At 40.1% G+C, this 17672-nt stretch overlaps 1 protein-coding gene across 1 annotated transcript in view; it reads right to left on the reverse strand.

Moving 5' to 3' along the window:
* Nucleotides 1-17672, reverse strand: part of IL12RB2 (interleukin 12 receptor subunit beta 2) — a 36277-nt gene that overhangs the window by 2037 nt on the left and 16568 nt on the right. Inside the window, exons 9-18 of the mRNA XM_060772654.2 lie at nt 17174-17316; nt 15537-15675; nt 14960-15039; nt 12386-12599; nt 10140-10337; nt 8486-8587; nt 8228-8383; nt 6054-6188; nt 2667-2769; nt 781-880 (exon numbers count right to left, since the gene is read on the reverse strand). Coding sequence (XP_060628637.2) covers nt 781-880; nt 2667-2769; nt 6054-6188; nt 8228-8383; nt 8486-8587; nt 10140-10337; nt 12386-12599; nt 14960-15039; nt 15537-15675; nt 17174-17316 — 1370 coding nt within the window. The remainder of the gene's footprint in view (nt 1-780; nt 881-2666; nt 2770-6053; nt 6189-8227; nt 8384-8485; nt 8588-10139; nt 10338-12385; nt 12600-14959; nt 15040-15536; nt 15676-17173; nt 17317-17672) is intronic.

Consider the following 17672-nt stretch of genomic DNA (forward strand, 5'->3'; position numbering starts at 1 on the left):
CTGCCTAGAGCATCATTACCTTCCTATTGGAGCAGTACCTATTGATCTACTTATATGTGCACGGTTTTGCACTGCTAGGTTGGCAGAAGCTGAGTTCACCCTGCTCCCCGGATTCAAACCACCAACCTTTTGGTCAGCAAGTTCAGCAGCTCAATGGTTTAACTCACTGCACCACCGGGGGCTCTTTGTACACAGAGCATATCTATATTATTTCTAAGAATTTTGTACATGAATAGTGTGCAAGCAAATATGTCATGATCGTAGGCACCCATATCAACAATTTTGATCTATTTTTTATTTCTGGATAAAGGATACTCAACCTGTACAGAATGCAAAACTAATAGAAGGTAGCTGGAAAGATCCTATTGTCTTTTGTATATAACTCCTAACTAATTATCTGATAAATCACCCTGAACTTCTTAGCCAGAAGAGCATTCCAACATAAACCTTATTGTTCACCAGGTAAAAATTATAAAACGTACCTATTTCCAAATGGAAGAAAAGTGATAGAGCTACTTTTCGAGTCCCAATTCACCTGCAACCCCAATTTGGCATTGAAATCATATGTTTCAGAAAGCTGGTTCTTCCCCAAAAGAGCAAAGTAAACTGGATGTTTTTTAAACAGTCCAAAAGCCACAAGACATCAAAAATATTCTCACTTATGAACAAAAGAATTGTGTTTTCCAAGAAGATTGGGAATGAGGTATGGATGCATGATTTGCCTATCGAGATTTGGGGATATTCAGAATGAATACTGATTCCTAATAGATATAAGCTTACCTGCAAAGATGTGAATTCTTTAATGCAAGAGGAGTTTGCTGGATCTGGAACAGCTTTACCATTACACTCAGAGAGCAAAATAGAAAGGCACGAGAAAAGCCTAGTAGGAAATAATAAAAAATAACATATTCTCAAACTTCAAAATTTAATATTTGTAAAGAATAATCCAATTACTCAATTTGCAAATACAATCTAAATGCAATGCTATAGTGAGGCTGTTAAAGGCTCCTCCCTAAACTACAAACCCCAGAATTCTGCAGGAGGCAGAAACCGGATTTTAGGTGGATTTTTTCTCTACTGTGATGAGGCCTCAATCAATCACACTCGCCTGAGTGAGGATTAGCAAGTTGTTTCAATCGGTCTACTGCAGCTAGGACTCTCCAGATCTTGCTAAACTACAGTTGTCAATATTGCTTCACTTTGGCTATGTTGTCGGGGGCTGTTGGAAATTATGGCTCAACATTGCCACCTGCATAATTCTGACCTCTGCTTTAGCCCATCATCTGTTTTTTGCTCACTGGTATAACTACAAAGAAAACCAGCATGCCCTAAGGTGGCAGATTTTGCAATGCCTTTGGAAAGCAAAACACTGTTTATTATAATTACCACCATGAAACTACCATCAGAATTTTTTAGCTTGGGTTCCAAAAATGAGGAAGAGAGGAAACTGGACTTATTTAGGTCATGTCTTTAGGGTCAGTGACTCTTCCTTAGGGGCCTTTTTGGGAAAGAAAGCATTCTTCTCTTGCATCTCCTTCTGCTTTGTTTCTGCATCAGCTTTCTCTCTCTTTTTCTTCCCTGTCTTCTGGACAGTGGCTGCATCTCTAGAGGACAGGATGGGGATCTCCTGGCTCACCGGATGTTGCTGAACTGCAACTGCCAGCAGGCACAGAAAGCATAGTCAATGATGAGGGATGATGGGAGTTGCAGTTGGACAACATCCACAGGATCACAGAAACCCTGCCTCTAATGTAGAGGCAACACTATACATTTATGAACTGAAGCATCCATATTTATTTTGCCAAAAGTAAAGAAGTTTATAAGGCACTGCACTGGTTTTCCAACAACACAAATGTAACATTTGTGGTATTTCACAAGCAAGGACTGATGTGTACTTCTGAAATGTATCTCTGTATGTTAATGGATGTGCAAAATGATTCATACTCAGCTTCCATAACTTGTGTGAAAATTATATTGAGTCAATGAAAGCTAGCACAATTAGGACCTGTGAAAACTTCGAAAGCTATACTAAAACAAATTCCTACTGTATGTCTATTAGGGAGGATCTGGGTGTTTTTTTTTATAGTATTTGACAAAAACTTTAGAAAGCCATGGTTTGAATTCCCATTCAGTGGATGACCTTGAGCAAGTCACACTCTCTCGCCATTAGAGGAAGGGAACAGCAAATCTTCTGTGATCAATTCTTGCCAATAAAACCTAATGATAGGGTAAGCCTGAGGATCTCCATAAGTTGAAAATGGCTTGAAGACTCCCATTGTACTCACAATGAATGGATCAATAGCTGTCCTCATGACACACTGTGTCATGACACTGTCCTCATGACACACAGTGGCTTCTTAGGGGATGATTTACACCTGGCTAACTGCCTGGTGTAGATGAGCCCTTCGCCTACTTCCTTAGATGAATGAAATGCTGAAGGATGTACAGTATCTTTATAGGCAGACTATATACAGTATATGAATACCTATAGCAATATGAAATGTGCAATTATTTTGATGAGATGACAAGTTCCATTTTAACTTTGGTTGCTTGGAGTCAAAGAAAGGAGAGAGGAAATTACTGGAATGTCGTTCTCTAGTTTCACATTAGATTTCACTTGCATGGTTTACACATCCAAAATCCACACAAAAAAGTAATTTGCTTACTTTTGTCTAGCAGGCGGCACACAGCAGGTGCAGGCAAAAAGACTGACAAGGCAGAGCGCTAGAACAGGAGCCCACTCAGGTACATCTTTTTGCGCATTTGAATCTGTCATGGCAACAAGACATGTTTTAAATGGATATGGTGACCATTATGATCAAAGAGTTCAGAAGGTCAATGTATTGTTTAAAGTCACACATACTTGCTTCTGATGCCCTTAACACAGAGGAATATCCCATTCTAGACTACAGAACTCTTTCTTTTTAAAGGTATAATATGACCCCGCATCTGTGGGGGATACATTCTACGACTTTGTGTAGATACACAATACTGGGTAATAGCTAAATTTGTTGAATGAATGACTTCCACCAGAAGCATGCTATGCAGCTGCACTGGAGGAAATGCCCAGAGAGGACACCTCTATAGGCATAGATAGATAGAGAACCATAGAACTGCCTGAAGAACCCAGAAAATGCCTAGGAAGGGGATATTTTGCCAGTTATGGGCAAACAAAACAGTGGTCTCATGAATATGGGGGCAATACTTTATGAATTTTCCACACTAGTAATTTTTCTGCAGCTAGTGGTTAAACTGCTAGCTGCAGAAAAACTTTCTGACGGAAGGTTGGCAGTTTGAAGCTGTGGGTTGGGGTGAGCTCCCACTGTTAGCCCTAGCTTCTGTCAACCTAGCATTTTGAAAACATGCAAAATACATATTTGTTGTATGTATTTTATTTTGATTTGTTGTAATTGTTGGGCTTAGCTTGGCCTCATGTCAGCTGCCCTGAGTCCCCGTTGGGGAGATGGTGGTGAGGTATAAATAACCTATTATTATTATTATTACTAATGTGAGTAAATCAATGATTTCTGCCTTACGATAAATATGGCTGTTCTGGGAAAGTAAGGTCATCACTTGCACCAAGGCCCTCTGGGTACAATTCAAACTAACCCGTGTCTGTTCATCCCCTTCGGCCCTGATAGGGATATACAGTTTTCTATACTATATTTACTGACTTGTTCCAGAGTTTTAACAGATTACCTAAGATTTGTCATCACTAAGTACTAAAATATATGGAATTTGCATTTGTGTAGGAAGCAGGAAAGTAAATGGAGCCCATGCAGCCATGCCAGCAACATGACCAGGATGGGTCTGCGGACAACAGGCTCCTTGGCATGGAAAATGGAACAAGAGCACCTTCCAATGGCAAAAGTTGAGCATTGCCTCCAGATGTCGGAGACAGAAGAAAACCAAGACCAAGAATTCTAACAATGTGAGATATTGTACAAAGTCTTGCAAAAGTTTTTAAATGCTACACTGCTTTCAGAAATAATGTAGGATAAATATAATTTAAACTTTGTCTGAAAACCATGGCAATTTAAATGGTATGGATATAATTGCACAATATTGTTCATGTGCTGTACTCTTGCTCCTTTATTTGCTTCTGATGCCATCTTTTACAGTTCCTTGCCTCTTAACCGAGTATTTATATAATGATTTACAAACTAATGTATTATTTATTTCATTTATATATTGTCTTTCTCCCAGGGGCAAGACCCAAGCCATGTCACAGAAATAGTTAATTAAACGGCATATTAAAAGCTTGCTTAAACAAAAAGGTGTTTTTGGGAGGGGGGGGGGGGGTCTGTTAGTGAAAGGAGAGAAGAGGACCAGCCTAGCCTCCCATGGAAGTGTGTTCCAGAGGATGGGATCAGACCCTAAAAAGGCCCGCTCTTGCATCCTCAACAAGTGAACCTGGTATGATCAAGAGAAATCCTTTCCCTGTGAATCTTACAACTCTGGGAGGTTCATATAGGCACATACGATCTTTCAGATCATCTAAACCAGTGGTTCTCAACCTGTAGGTCCCCAGATGTTTTGGCCTTCAACTCCCAGAAATCCTAACAGTTGGTAAACTGGCTGGGATTTCTGGGAGTTGTAGGCCAAAACACCTGGGGACCCACAGTTTGAGAACCACTGGTCTAGATCAATGGTTCCCGAATTCTGGTCCTCCAGGTGTTTTGGACTTCAGCTCCCATAATTTTTAACAGCTGGTAAACTGGCTGGGATTTCTGGGAGTTGAAGTTGAAAACAACTAGAGGATCAAAGGTTGGAAACCACTAGTCTAGAGCTAAGCTGTATTAGCTTTGTAGGTCATGACCAGCACTATGAATTGTGCCTGGAAATGAAATGGTTGCCAATGAAGCTGTTTGAACAAAGGAGTTAAATGCTCTCTGTAACCGACCCTGGTCAGCATTCAGGCTGCAGCATTTAAGACCTGTTCAAGTCTTCAAATGTGTTACAGGTGGTGGAAACAGGATGCAATCAAAGTCTGTGCCACCCACCATAGCCAGATCTGGCATTTCAAGGGATTGTGTGCAGCTGATGAACTAGTTGTAGCTGTGCCATTGCAGTCCTGCCCATTGCTGATACTTGGGCATCCAGGCTCAGAATTGAGGTCGGGTTAACAACTGAGCTGTCAGCCTGAGATCCCAAGGGCAGTGTAACCTACCCATCACTTCCCTGTTAGATTAGCCAGGACTTTGATAGGATCACCTGCTAAAATGACAGAAATCTTCCCAAGGCCAATTAGGAATCCATCTGGATCCACAAGTCTTCTGGGTTGGACCATCTTAATCACACCCCACCCCACCAAATAATGATCAGTGCCTGACATAAATTCCTCCAGATCCAGATCACTATCATCCTGCACAGAATAGAAAATCAGGTTCAAATTATGTCCTGCAGTATGATGGTATTAAATACTGCTTGGGACAGATCCATGGTTGTCATGGCAGATATGAAATCTTGAGCTGTTCCTGACAGTGTGGTCTCCCCATGGATGCTTAAGTCCTTCAGTACAAGAAGCCAAAGGGAGCCAATACTAAAACTGAGGCCATCTCAGTGCCCTCAAAATAGCCAAGGTAATACAACTATATCGTGAAGTCAGAAGAGGAGGAGGAAGAGGAGGAGGAGGAGGAAGAGGAAGACGAAGAGGAAGACGAAGAAGAAGAAGAAAAAGAAGAAGCAGCTTATATCAAATTAAAATGTTTGAGGTACCATACGTTTTTTGCTTGGGTTATGTTAGAGCAAGCGAAAGAATGAATATATGCATGAGCACCATTCAGTCCAATTAACTGGGTCATAGCCAGGATTAGTCGAGCAGGATTAAACCTTCCTGTGGTTCCTCTTTATCCAACTGGAAATCTGAAGCGGATGGGACTGTGGATGCTCACTAAGGAGATAATGTGGACCCCCTGAACCCGTTCTTCCCCTTTATAATTATTTGCGGTCTTAACTAAAATTGAAAACAGTATTCCTGATACACAGCACTTTCAGGCAATATCCTGTCAATTCTTCACACTTCAGCTTTTGAAGCAGATGATCATAATTACTTTTTATGTAAATGATTTCTTCATTCCCTTTAGGGCTCTCTCCAGCTTCAGTGGAGGCTGTCATCCATACAGCATGCGCAGCACCGACTTGCACGTTGCTTATCAGAAATGGCTGCGGGGTGGATTTAGAGATCTCTGAGGGTGGGAAATAGGAAAGATACAAAGAGGTTCTTGAGTCTTGCTGAATAAGGCAAATAGGGGCATGAACAGTATCACATCACAGATACATTTAATGATATTTTTTTTTAAAAAAAAGAAAACCAAGCATCTTTGATTCCTTAATTCATTCTAACACTCAGATGCTATCGTCTGCAACAAGTGCTCTTGAATTTTATTATCTTCCCTTGTTGACCACTTAAACTTAGTATTAAAGGGACAATTTATTTCTCTTAAAATGGCTTTCAACATGATTTTCAAAAGAGTCTCAAACAAAGAACAACATGGTGAAAACAGCCCCCCCCCCCCCCCACCTAGAACTGAGCACAATCGTGTTCTGCAGACACTAGTCCATCTGTTTGGCCAGTGAGGCAATGCAGTTTTCATTACAGGAAGATATGAAAGTATGTCTCTTCATGTTGCCATGGCAATAAAGCCATTTTCTCTTTTTTCCCTTTGCACTGTAAGTCGGCAGGCAACCTGAAAGCACATCCTTTACTTAGATAGGGGGTTATGCATCCATCCCCTAAAACAGGAAGACAGGGGATTTCCATCAGTTTCCATGGGCAAAAAGAACATGTTCCCTTTCCTTACACAATGGGCAAATATTTTTTGTGTTCTTTATGCTTTTCCAAAAATAGTGATGGTAGAGAGGGAAGTCTTTTTACCACAAAGGGCATGAAAAAGAAGACTCTGTTCCCAAAGCCGTGTCTCTATTTTTTCAATGCCAGGACTGATGTGCTGACATTTAGTTTTGGAAAATGGAAATCTCCATTACCTTTTGGAGATTTTACGATCTTTGGAAAGGCATGACCTTCTTAGAAGTCATAACCTTTAGAAAAATGATGCCATAACTTCATAGTAAACGCATGACCTGTTCAAGCAGTAGTTCTCAACTTGTGGGTCCCCAGATGTTTTGGCCTTCAACTTCCATAAATCCTAACAGCTGGTAAACTGGCTGGGATTTCTGGGAGTTGTAGGCCAAAACACCTGGGGACCCACAGGTTGAGAACCACTGTGTTGGAGTCGTAACCTTTTTGGAGAAATGGCATTTACCAGCATTCATGCAAGGCAATTAAGTTTCTCAGCTGTTAAACTGATATCCTAAATATCTCTTTGAACTGTCAAGGACAAAGATATGCCAATACACACACACACACATATTCAGCAGAGTTTCAGAAGTGTTCCTTTAGTTGTCCAAAAACATCTACTGTCCTTAAAATATATTTGCCTTTATATCATCCTCCCAAGAGACAAAAATAAGCAGATTTCTTTAAAAGTAACATAGTTGGTTTACTCACAAACTTCTTGTATTCAGCATACAGGTACTTTGCTTATCAATCTAGTTACAAGGATATTTAAAGTAGTTTATCTGTGTAAGTAACCCAGGGCATCTTTCTTAGAAAGTTGAATGCCTTCTGTATAGCATTCTGTTCCTACTGAAGTCTAAACTGAACTGTTTCTAAAATGGAGTCTGAGCCCTGAACAAGCCCAGTTCTGATCACATGGTCTGCAGCCTTTCCCACAACAAAAACTGCATACTAATACACACATAACATAATAATAATAATAATAATAATAATAATAATAATAATAATAACACTTTATTTGTATCCCGCTACCATCTCCCCAAGGGACTTGGTGCGGCTTACATGAGGCCAAGCCCACAACACATCAATAAACAAAGGCAAAACAAATAATCAATACAAACAGTTAACATAAAACTCAAAAACAAAAAATACACAATAAGCAATAAACAATAACAATAACATACACCATTTAAAAAACCTATGGCCGGGCCAAATGTAATAATTAAAATTTAAAATGCTAGGGCATGAACAAGGTAGGGTAAACTAGGATAGCGTTATCAAAGAAAGAAGAGGGCGCGCAGGCAATCCTAATCAATATTAAAGTGCATTTGAGGTGTATTACAGAAAACAAACTAAATTATATACATAATAAATAAATAATGGAGACTTGAGAAGGTTGCAGTTTTCCAACATTTAAAAGGTACCTACCATAGACCTTAGAGGTGTAGTTGGAGGGTCGTTTCTGCACATATATCCTGTAGTTAACAATGCAGCCCATCTGTTGATGGAATGGAATTTCCTCCCAAAAGACCAAAATTCTCCCTTCTTCTTTGGTTGCATTAATGTGAGGTCCTCTTAATGGGGCTGCAAAACACAGGATCTTTCTCTCTCTCTCTCTCTCTCTTTTAAAAAATGCTGTAGCTTATTATTTCAGATCTTGAACTGCACAAGGGTCATCACACTTACCTTTTGCTGACACATTCTCTGTAGTGGAAGCTGCTTTTCCTGCTTGGCTCTCATAGAGTGCAAACACATTGATGTGATAGCACACGTTAGGCTTTAGGTTCTCTAGGAGAGAGGAAGTGACAGAAACATGACTTAAATATTTCAATATTTCAATACTATGAGACCAGGCTTGTTCAAAAGGAGCCATATGACAGTTATATTTCATTTTCAAAGGTGGGAAATGGACAAACCATGACATTTAGGTAACCTAAAGATGGGGCATATGTGGCCCTCCAGGTGTTCATGGGTTATGCCCATCATATGCCAATGCCTATGCTGGCAACTGTTTATGGGAGCTGCTTTCTAACAACATCCAGAGGGGCTCATTTTTCATGCTGGTTCTGGCATAAATTGATTCTCCTTTTCCCCTTCCTATCAACCATCTCTCTCCCCCCCCCCCCCCCAATATTTTTTCTGGACCCAGTCCACAGATCAAACAGAAATATAAGGTTATGATTTAGTATTCTATATTAAAAAGTACTGAAAACCTGGAAGATACTCGGTTTTAAGACATTATTCCTATTTTAGCTGTATGTTAAATAAAAGAACATTGTAACACAAATGGTGTGTAGACAAGAAGGTGTAGGAGACTGAGAAATGGCCATGTTTTAACTTCCTGACATGTAGGGATCCTGACTTTTCCAAGATAATCATGAAGATGAATAAAATATACACTTTATTTATAATACCGAAGGCCAAGTGGGTGCTAATGATTGCTCAATATTCTGTTTACAAGCCATGAACACATGTCTTCCATTTATGTTTACAGTTATCCTTTACCTAGGAAAAGTCCCCTACATCCTAATTCTCACATGATTATGACATTATACAGAAGATCCAAAATATGTTTGGATTTCCCCTGCCATTTTTTTAAAAAACTAGTTTTCTGCATTAAGTTGGCTGTATCACAATGTGATATCAAAATGCACAGAGGAAGTATTATAGCAATTATGACATTATTTTCACTAGGTTACAGAATATCATTTCCACCTTATGATGGCTTCATCATGATAGTACAAACTGGCTTACATGACTTGACCTGGTGCCAATTTTTGACATTGTGTTGAAAAATTGAAAGAACTTTGACAAAAATGGCAGCCGGCACAGACTTTGGAAGCAATACAATGTTGGATAGGTTACTCCACGCATGGGCAAACTTCAGTCCTCCATGTGTTTTGGACTTCAACTCCCATGATTCCTAACAGCCCCGGGCCCCTTTCTTTCCCCCCTCAACAGCTTAAGTGGCTGAGGGGGGAAAGGAAGGGGCCCGAGGCTGTTAGGAATTATGGGAGTTGAAGTCCAAAACACCTGAATGGTCCACGTTTGCCCATGCCTGGGTTGCCCTGTTCAAGCCATTTGAAAAGAGAGAACATAGACCCAAGTGATTCAGTGATTTTGATGAGCTGCAGCTTAATACAGATAATTGAAGCCATCTGGAAAGAACCAGAAGACAGGATGAGCTATTGTGTGCAGTGCAGAATTGAAGCTTAATGTGTGGGCAAAAGCAAATGTCTATCCCATAAGAGCTGTAATTGCTCGTCTTTGGCCAGGAGCATAGTGCCAATATTTCACCGAATGAAGCAGTATGGGTTCCCTTCCTATGCTATGCACCTACCTATTTTGACTGTAAAGTTGGATGCAGGTACTTTCAGCCAGTTTGGGGTGCTTTTCAAGGGTTCGTCCTGATGGAACTCTGTCCACTGAATTACATATCCATTGATCAAAGGTGAAGGCACAAACGGGGCTTCCCATGTCACAACGATGCTCTCATTCGCCTCTGATGCAGCCAAGAGATGTCTAGGCAGTGGCAAGTCTTGGAAGAAACAAGAAGCAGTAGGAAATATATCAGCTCCTTCACTTGAAAACAAGAGTGTATAAGAAATGAAAAGATGTCCTCCAAGAGAAAAAGAAGACAAAAAGGCAGGTTAGCCATTCTTAATGGGATAACATCTGGAACTGGATAGTGAAACAACTAAGATATCTGTGCAGCAGTGGTAACTGAAACAACAACTATCACAGACTCGATCCATTCATGGAATAGGAGCCAGAAGACTTTTTGGCAATTTTCTTTCCCAACCAGTAGCATTCTGCACTAATTTGTCTTCTGTTCTTGAAGTCACAGGATGGCAGTGAGAAGGAGAGTGAGTTAAAACCATCTAAAAATGACCTCTCTCTTCCTCTTTCCAGCAGGAAACATCTGAAAACAAAACTCTGGTTCCTAGAAGTTTGCATCTTCACCAACCTCTATGAAGCACCTGGGTATCACAAACTTGAATTAAGTACAATTGTATTCTCAACAAGTTATGCACCAGCAGAAAAAAATCACACACAACCTTAGGGATATTCTTACAATCCTCAATCCAAAATGAAAGAACATGCAGATCTCAGAAAACATTGGAAGATGCTATCAGCTATAACTCAGCAAAGAGTTAAGATTAAACTGCTGAGAATTTTATGAAGTTGATTTGCTACTGAATGTGTTATAGTAAAACCCCCAAATCCATGCAAGATATGCTTCTGAATGTAACTGTGGAAACAGGAAACTGTGGATAATAGTAAATCCTATTGAAACAAGTAGTTCCTAGCAGAAGTCATTGCAGAACCACTGGCAATAATCTTTGAGAATTCTTAGAGAACAGGAGAAGTCCCAGCAGACTGGAGGAGGGCAAATGTTGTCTTTATCTTCAAGAAGGGGAAAAAGAGGACCCAAACAATTACCATCCAGTCAGCCTGACATCAGTACCAGGAAAGATCCTGGAGCAGATCATTAAGGAGGCAATCTGCAATCACTTACAAAGGAATGCTGTGAGTACTAAAAGTCAATATGGATTTCTCAAAAGTAAGTGTAGAGAAATGTTTATTATAAAGTGTTTATTATAATGTGTTTATATCTGTATTTGTGTTTTACATTGGTGTATAGCCTAGCTGTGAGAGATAGGTTGCCATGGAGACAAGGCAGAGGAGGAGGTGGGAGGAGCCTAGAGAGAAAAAGGTTTGAAAGTTAAGTTTCAGTTAAGTTTCAGTCAGGAGGAAGAGACCCTGAGAAGAGGAGCAGAGTCAGATAGGACTCTGGGAAAGTAGCAGAGTCAGATAGGGACTCTGAGAAGTGAAGCAGTGTAAAGTCAGTTAGTTTTTAGTGTTTGTGAATATTTCTTCAGCAAGGAAGCTGAAGGGAAAACCTCGTTAGATTACTTTGAGTGAAAAGAATCTAACAGAGAGGGGTTTTAGGATCGCCAGTAGTGGAAGACTAGAGATCAGGGGTTTGATCCGATATAGGTCAAACAGTGAGAATATTCACAACAGGGAACACTGAAATAATAAAGCGCTTCACTGTAGAAGGAGTTTATAAGATTGTAACATCAAAAGCCTGAATTGTATCTCAATCAAGCCATATTGTAACCATCAAGCATATGCCAAGCTCAACATCTTCATATTGCAACAATACGCTTTGTTTAACAATAAACTTGTTCTCTTTGTTATTTTAAAACTGCCTCATCTCCATTGATTTTACGTTCGGTGCATTCCACTCTACCAAAGTTACCTCACAACGCAAACAGAGACTAAACAGAGACTTTAAGACCAGCGTCTCTATACATATTGGTGGCAGGTTTAATTTAGCATTCTAGGAACTTCCTTACAATTATTGGTGGCATTAATACTTCTTCGCAGTAAGTCATATCAAGCTAATCTTTTTTCAATAGAGTTACAAGCTGGGTAGATGCAGGGAATGCTGTGGATGTAGCATATCTTGACATTTCACCTGCATTTGTGGAGGTATCCTCAGAGGTTGTGAAATGTGATAGTTCACATTCTGGTGTTCATAAAGTGAAATGTTCAGAAGTGCAGATAGGAAAACCTTACCTGTAATTCCTTGTTTAGTTATGATGTGGACAGGTGGAGACATTCCCCGCAAGTTGTAGGAATAAACTTTTATGTTATAGTCTGCCTTAGGCACAGTTTGTGAGAAAACTGTGTGTACTGTGAAATTTGTCTCTGCTCTTCTGTGAGGCTTCTGGCCGAGGGCCTGAAATGTTATTCTGTAATGATGGCTTCTTCTTTCTGATGCATCCATTGCCTAGGAAGAAATAGTATGTCATTTTCCCACCCTTGTTGTATCAATGCTCATTCCCATAAAAAAAAGATCTGGTCAGTTTTAAAAACCTAGCATGGAATAGCCCTGGATCCAAAAGTCATGAAGATAATTGAAATTTGTTGGGATGATGGCTTTTCCACCATCTTAACCTAACCTTCCCCACTTGGACAGTGGAAAGATTCATATATGACATTATAACAAACTTGGAGAAACACACAGGAGGGAATAAAAATCCAACAATAAAATATCCTTAAAAGATTGCCCAGTGCAAGCCATAACATTAAAATGGTTTCATAATTGTTGTGTTGTTTATTTTAACAAGTCTCTAAGAGGAGACTGGATGGAAGGTTGTGGTATGGCTGAAACCAGCTTGTTAACATTGTTGTCTGAGTAAAGATATGAACCTGGCCTCCCATGGCTAAACCATTCACTACTCCTCCATGTTGGCCCAGAATTTAAAATGCTGGCTTCATTCAATTTCCCTTATAGTGACCTTCTAATGTCATTCCAGCCTGACAGATGGAGAAAGAGAATGGATTTGGCTGCTGCACTGGACAGTCAGTCTTTTCTCAAATTCCCCTCATTAAATATATCAATTCAACCAGATGCTAACTTGAGGGAAGTGGCCAAATGTCTGGGTGGGATAAGAAAAGCCCCAACTTCTACAATGAATGGGATTTCAATGTTTTTATTAGGTGTTTTTAATGTTTATGTTTCATGTTTAAATGTCCTCTTATCTTATGGTGAACTGTCCTATTGAATTTACGCTTAGTTGTACATTGCTTGACTTATGATTTGGTTTATGTATGTAAGGAACTGAATTTTGACATTTTTTTTTGTAAACCACTTTGAGTCATCTCCTCCCCCCGGGATAAGAAAAGCAATATATAAATACAGTAAATAGATAAATAAATAAATAATGCTAAAGGAGTGGGGAGCTCTTGAGTGATCTAGTTGAGCTCACTAAACACCCCTGATTTGATGGTTTAGCACATAGTGTTTTCATTTGATGTGAGAAACTAGACAACAGTGCACCAAATGCAAATCCTCTCCATGCATTCTTTTCCACTTTATTGTACAAATTGAATTAAAATTAACTAGTCTGAAGTTGTGGAACACTCAGCATGAATACAGGGTATATCCTTCTAACATTCAGCAATTGTCAGTCTTGAGGATGGGGGAACCTGTTGTCATCAGATATCAGTGATCGTGGTGATGGGAGTCAATTCAGACCATGAAATTGAAGCTGGTCTCAACTCAGAGGTGAAGAAATGAAAGTGCCCTCTCAAATGGAGTGTACCTACTTTTTCCTTCCCTAGGAATCCAAAGCAGTGGTGACTTGTGCCCTTAATGTGCAGTTATATATGTGTAAGCCACTACTAGGACACCGGCCAATATTTGTATTTACTAAATTTTTCTATGAAGACAGACTGGGGTGGCAGCAGGGAGGAGTAATCCCTTGATGCATTGAATGACACATCTACAAAGTAGAATTGATGCAGTCTGACACCACTTTGACTGCCATGGCTCAATGCTATAGAACAGTGGTTCCCAACCTGTGGTCTGTGGACCAGTGGTCCGCAAGAATGAAAATATGGTCTGCGGCCTCACCATTACTCCACCATTGCCTCGAAACCATGCGGAAACAGGAGCAACTGGTCTCATGAAACCTCTTATGGTGCCGAGGCAACAGGGATGTCGGCAGGGGAGGGGCTGACTAGCCAGGAAAGATTAATACTACATCAGCTCTAGATTATTAAATATGGCTTTCTGTGGGTGAGCAGATGGCGACTAATGGATGGCACATGTTGTGTATCAAAAACTAGAGCTGATGTCTGTCCAATGCAAGTTTCTGAATCAGCACCCCAAGTAACCAAACCAAATCTAAAGTTGACCAAAAACCAATTTGTAACCTTTTTGGTACTAATGTTGGAGAGTGGTCCCTGTTCAAGTGGTCCCTGGTCAAAGTGGTTCCTGGTAAAATGGTCCCTGGTCAAGAAAAGGTTGGGAACCACTGCTATAGAATCATGGAAGTCGTAGTTTTACAAGGTAGTTTTAGCCTTCTCTGCCTACAAAAAAACTGCCCAAACCCCCTTGAGCCATAGCAGTTAAAATACTCAAAAGATTTGCCCTTTTAGTTCTAACTAACTACTTCATTTCTATACTACACACCGAAGATACAGGCAATGGTGCCTGAAGAGGATTTTTCAAAAATGTGGTTAAGGGTGCATCTTCTCTCTGCCGTCTATCTCTTCTAGTTAGGGTAAAGAAGTACCACACAGAATGTTTTTCATCCAGACACCAGTGTCTCCACATCTGATCAAGTGAACAGAATGTTTTACCTTCCAGAAAAGAGTTATGTTCTGCATTTGGGAAGACACGGCCTTCTTTAAATACCAGACATCACTGGGTTCAAATGGCACTGGGGAAAAATGAGAAAAGTTCTATAATGTAACAGGTATATCAGTAGGAGATTGGGTCTGCAAACTATTCAGACAGGAAACAAATGCAAACAGTTGAATTTGTCCACCTCCATTTTGGGAATGACACAGATGGCAAATCAGAACCCTCTTATCATCTTGGCAAGTCACTAAAGTCCTCTCTGCTCCACTCATGAAAACATTTAATCAGAACCTTCGCTAGAAATGTAAGAGTGGAGCCCTTAATAGATGTATTCTATGATTATGCTAACAAGATAATTGGTACCAGAGGTAGCAAATACAAAGAAGGACTAGGTATATGTTTCCACCCAATAAAAAAAGAGCAATTAACACACATCAGCAAACTTTTTGCTTAAAGGTAAAAATATACTCAGGAGGAATGAAAGAAGCAGCTTATTTATATAAGTAAATAAAATATTCTGACTCTCAAAACTGCTCAAAAGTATCCAAAATGCAACCTGGGATATAATTTTATTACCTGCTTCCGTTTGAAATGAAGCACTCCAGTTACTCCATAAGCCTTTGTTGGGCCGGAAACGACCAGAAACCTGGAATATGTATTCAGTATCTGGCTTTAAGCCATGTAGTTCATATCTTCTTGTTTGTATGTTTTCAACCTTGAAAGAGAAGAAATGAAAGCACCCTGGAGCAAAATAACAAGTGCTGGTATTCATGATTTGTATGTGAAAAGGAGGGTATTTGTTTTCTTTTTGTTTCGGTGGCTGAAGCTCAGAAGAACAAGGCAGTCGTCCTGTAAATATTTCTGTAGTTTCAATTCCTACAAATCTCCAACTAGTATGGCCATGACCATGCGAGTGGGAGGATCTTCCAGGCGTCAGGACTGAGTGATCTATGATATTGTAGCTAGGCCTACATAGAAGGGTAGTAGTGTGAGACTCTTGTGTTCTGAACAATAAAGAAGTATGATATCTACGGCCTATGTGCGTCTTGGCATGTTTTTTTCCAAGAGAAGACTAATCCACAGCAGTACAGTGGGAGCTGAGAAACCTTACATAGGTCAAGCAATTATGCTTTCCAAAGAGAAGGGCACTGGAAGCAACAGACGGATGGTACAAAAGTATCTCATCTTTTTCTCTCTTAATAGATATTCCACACAAAGAAGGGGAAAAAGTCCCTAGAGGGCAATCTGTCTTGAGAAAATACTCTTTGCATTCCCTCACTTGCCATCTATTAGAGACCACCTTTTGGCAGCAGGTTAAGCCATAGCCCAAAGTAGACATGTCACTTTTTTTCTCCTCTCTCCTCCGTCCACCCACTTCTCTTTTCTTCTCTGTTGCATATCCGCCTGTTCAGCCTGTGATTGTGTTTGATGTTCATGTTGATATTCATGATGAGAATGGTGATGATGTTCATGTTGATGTTCATGAAGGGAATGGGGATGTTGATCCGGTTCCTGGGCCAGGGTCTGTTGGATTTGGGGATGAGGGGTTACTTGGGCCTGAATTGAGTTTAAAAGAGAGGCCTGAGTTGCTGCAAGAGGATTCTCAAGGTCCCAGACTTGGGAAAGGCTTTTCGCCATGGTTCCCTGAGCAGTTTTCCGAGAATGAAGCTGGTTTTGGTGTACCAGGTGCAGGAGTTAATGATGAGAGTGAGACCTTGAACAGGAAGTTTTAGTAAACAGAGGCAGTTTGGGCAGCAATTAAGATGCTCAGCTCAGATTCAACAGAAATTAAGATAGAATGTGTTCCTAGTAGTTTTGGAGCCAGGGAAGAGTTTATAATGATTTGTGGAACATAATTGCTTCAGTTGAGGCAACGTTGGGATAATGACAAGTTTCATGTACCAAGATCTGCCTAGCTCGTGTTATTGCCTATGGGAGATGCTTTCTGTATTACTCATGGATACAAGTGCCTAGTTGCATGGATTTCCTTTGACTCTTTGTTCCTATCTTCCTTTGTATCTGATGAAATAAATTGGATTACTTTTACTGTGGATTACTTTTTACTGCTTTGGCTACATATATTCCTAAATAAACTGCTTGCTGATTTTACCCAGCTGGTGTGGTGTTTAAAGGAAGAGGTGATTCTGCACTGTAGTCCGACACACTCCCTCATCTTATTATAGATGAAGAATGGTACATTTAGAAAATATTACCATGGTCCAGGAAGTACTGTGAACGGGCTGGTATCTTAATCTAAAATGTGGTGTGTCTTCTTGATCTTGCCACAGAATTGTGCACTTTGTTGCATCGGAGCCATCAAATTTCACTGAGAGGTTCACTGGAGAATAAGGCTTCACTGGTCAATGGTGAACAAAAAAACAATTTCAACAGAAAGGAGGAAACTATGAAAATGAATAAAATCCAGCTACCAGTATTAAAAAAACTCTAAAATCAGGACAACAAATAAAGGGCAACAGTCAAAAAACAGAGGAATTCCAAACATGAAACAATCAGGGCCAGCTAATCACCTCCCAACAAAGGATTCACCCAGGCAGGAATCAGCCAGGCCTTGAAGCTGCAAGGCTTTGCAATGCTAATCAAGATGATTAATTGCAACATTCACATTTGCCTCTAACAGACAGGAGTTCTTCCTCCCACCCTGAACATTCCACAGACATATAAACCTAACTTGCCTAGTATCCAACAGACCTC

This window comes from Anolis sagrei, chromosome 4 (genome assembly GCF_037176765.1).
Source record: "Anolis sagrei isolate rAnoSag1 chromosome 4, rAnoSag1.mat, whole genome shotgun sequence".
In the NCBI taxonomy this organism is placed as follows: domain Eukaryota; kingdom Metazoa; phylum Chordata; class Lepidosauria; order Squamata; family Dactyloidae; genus Anolis; species Anolis sagrei.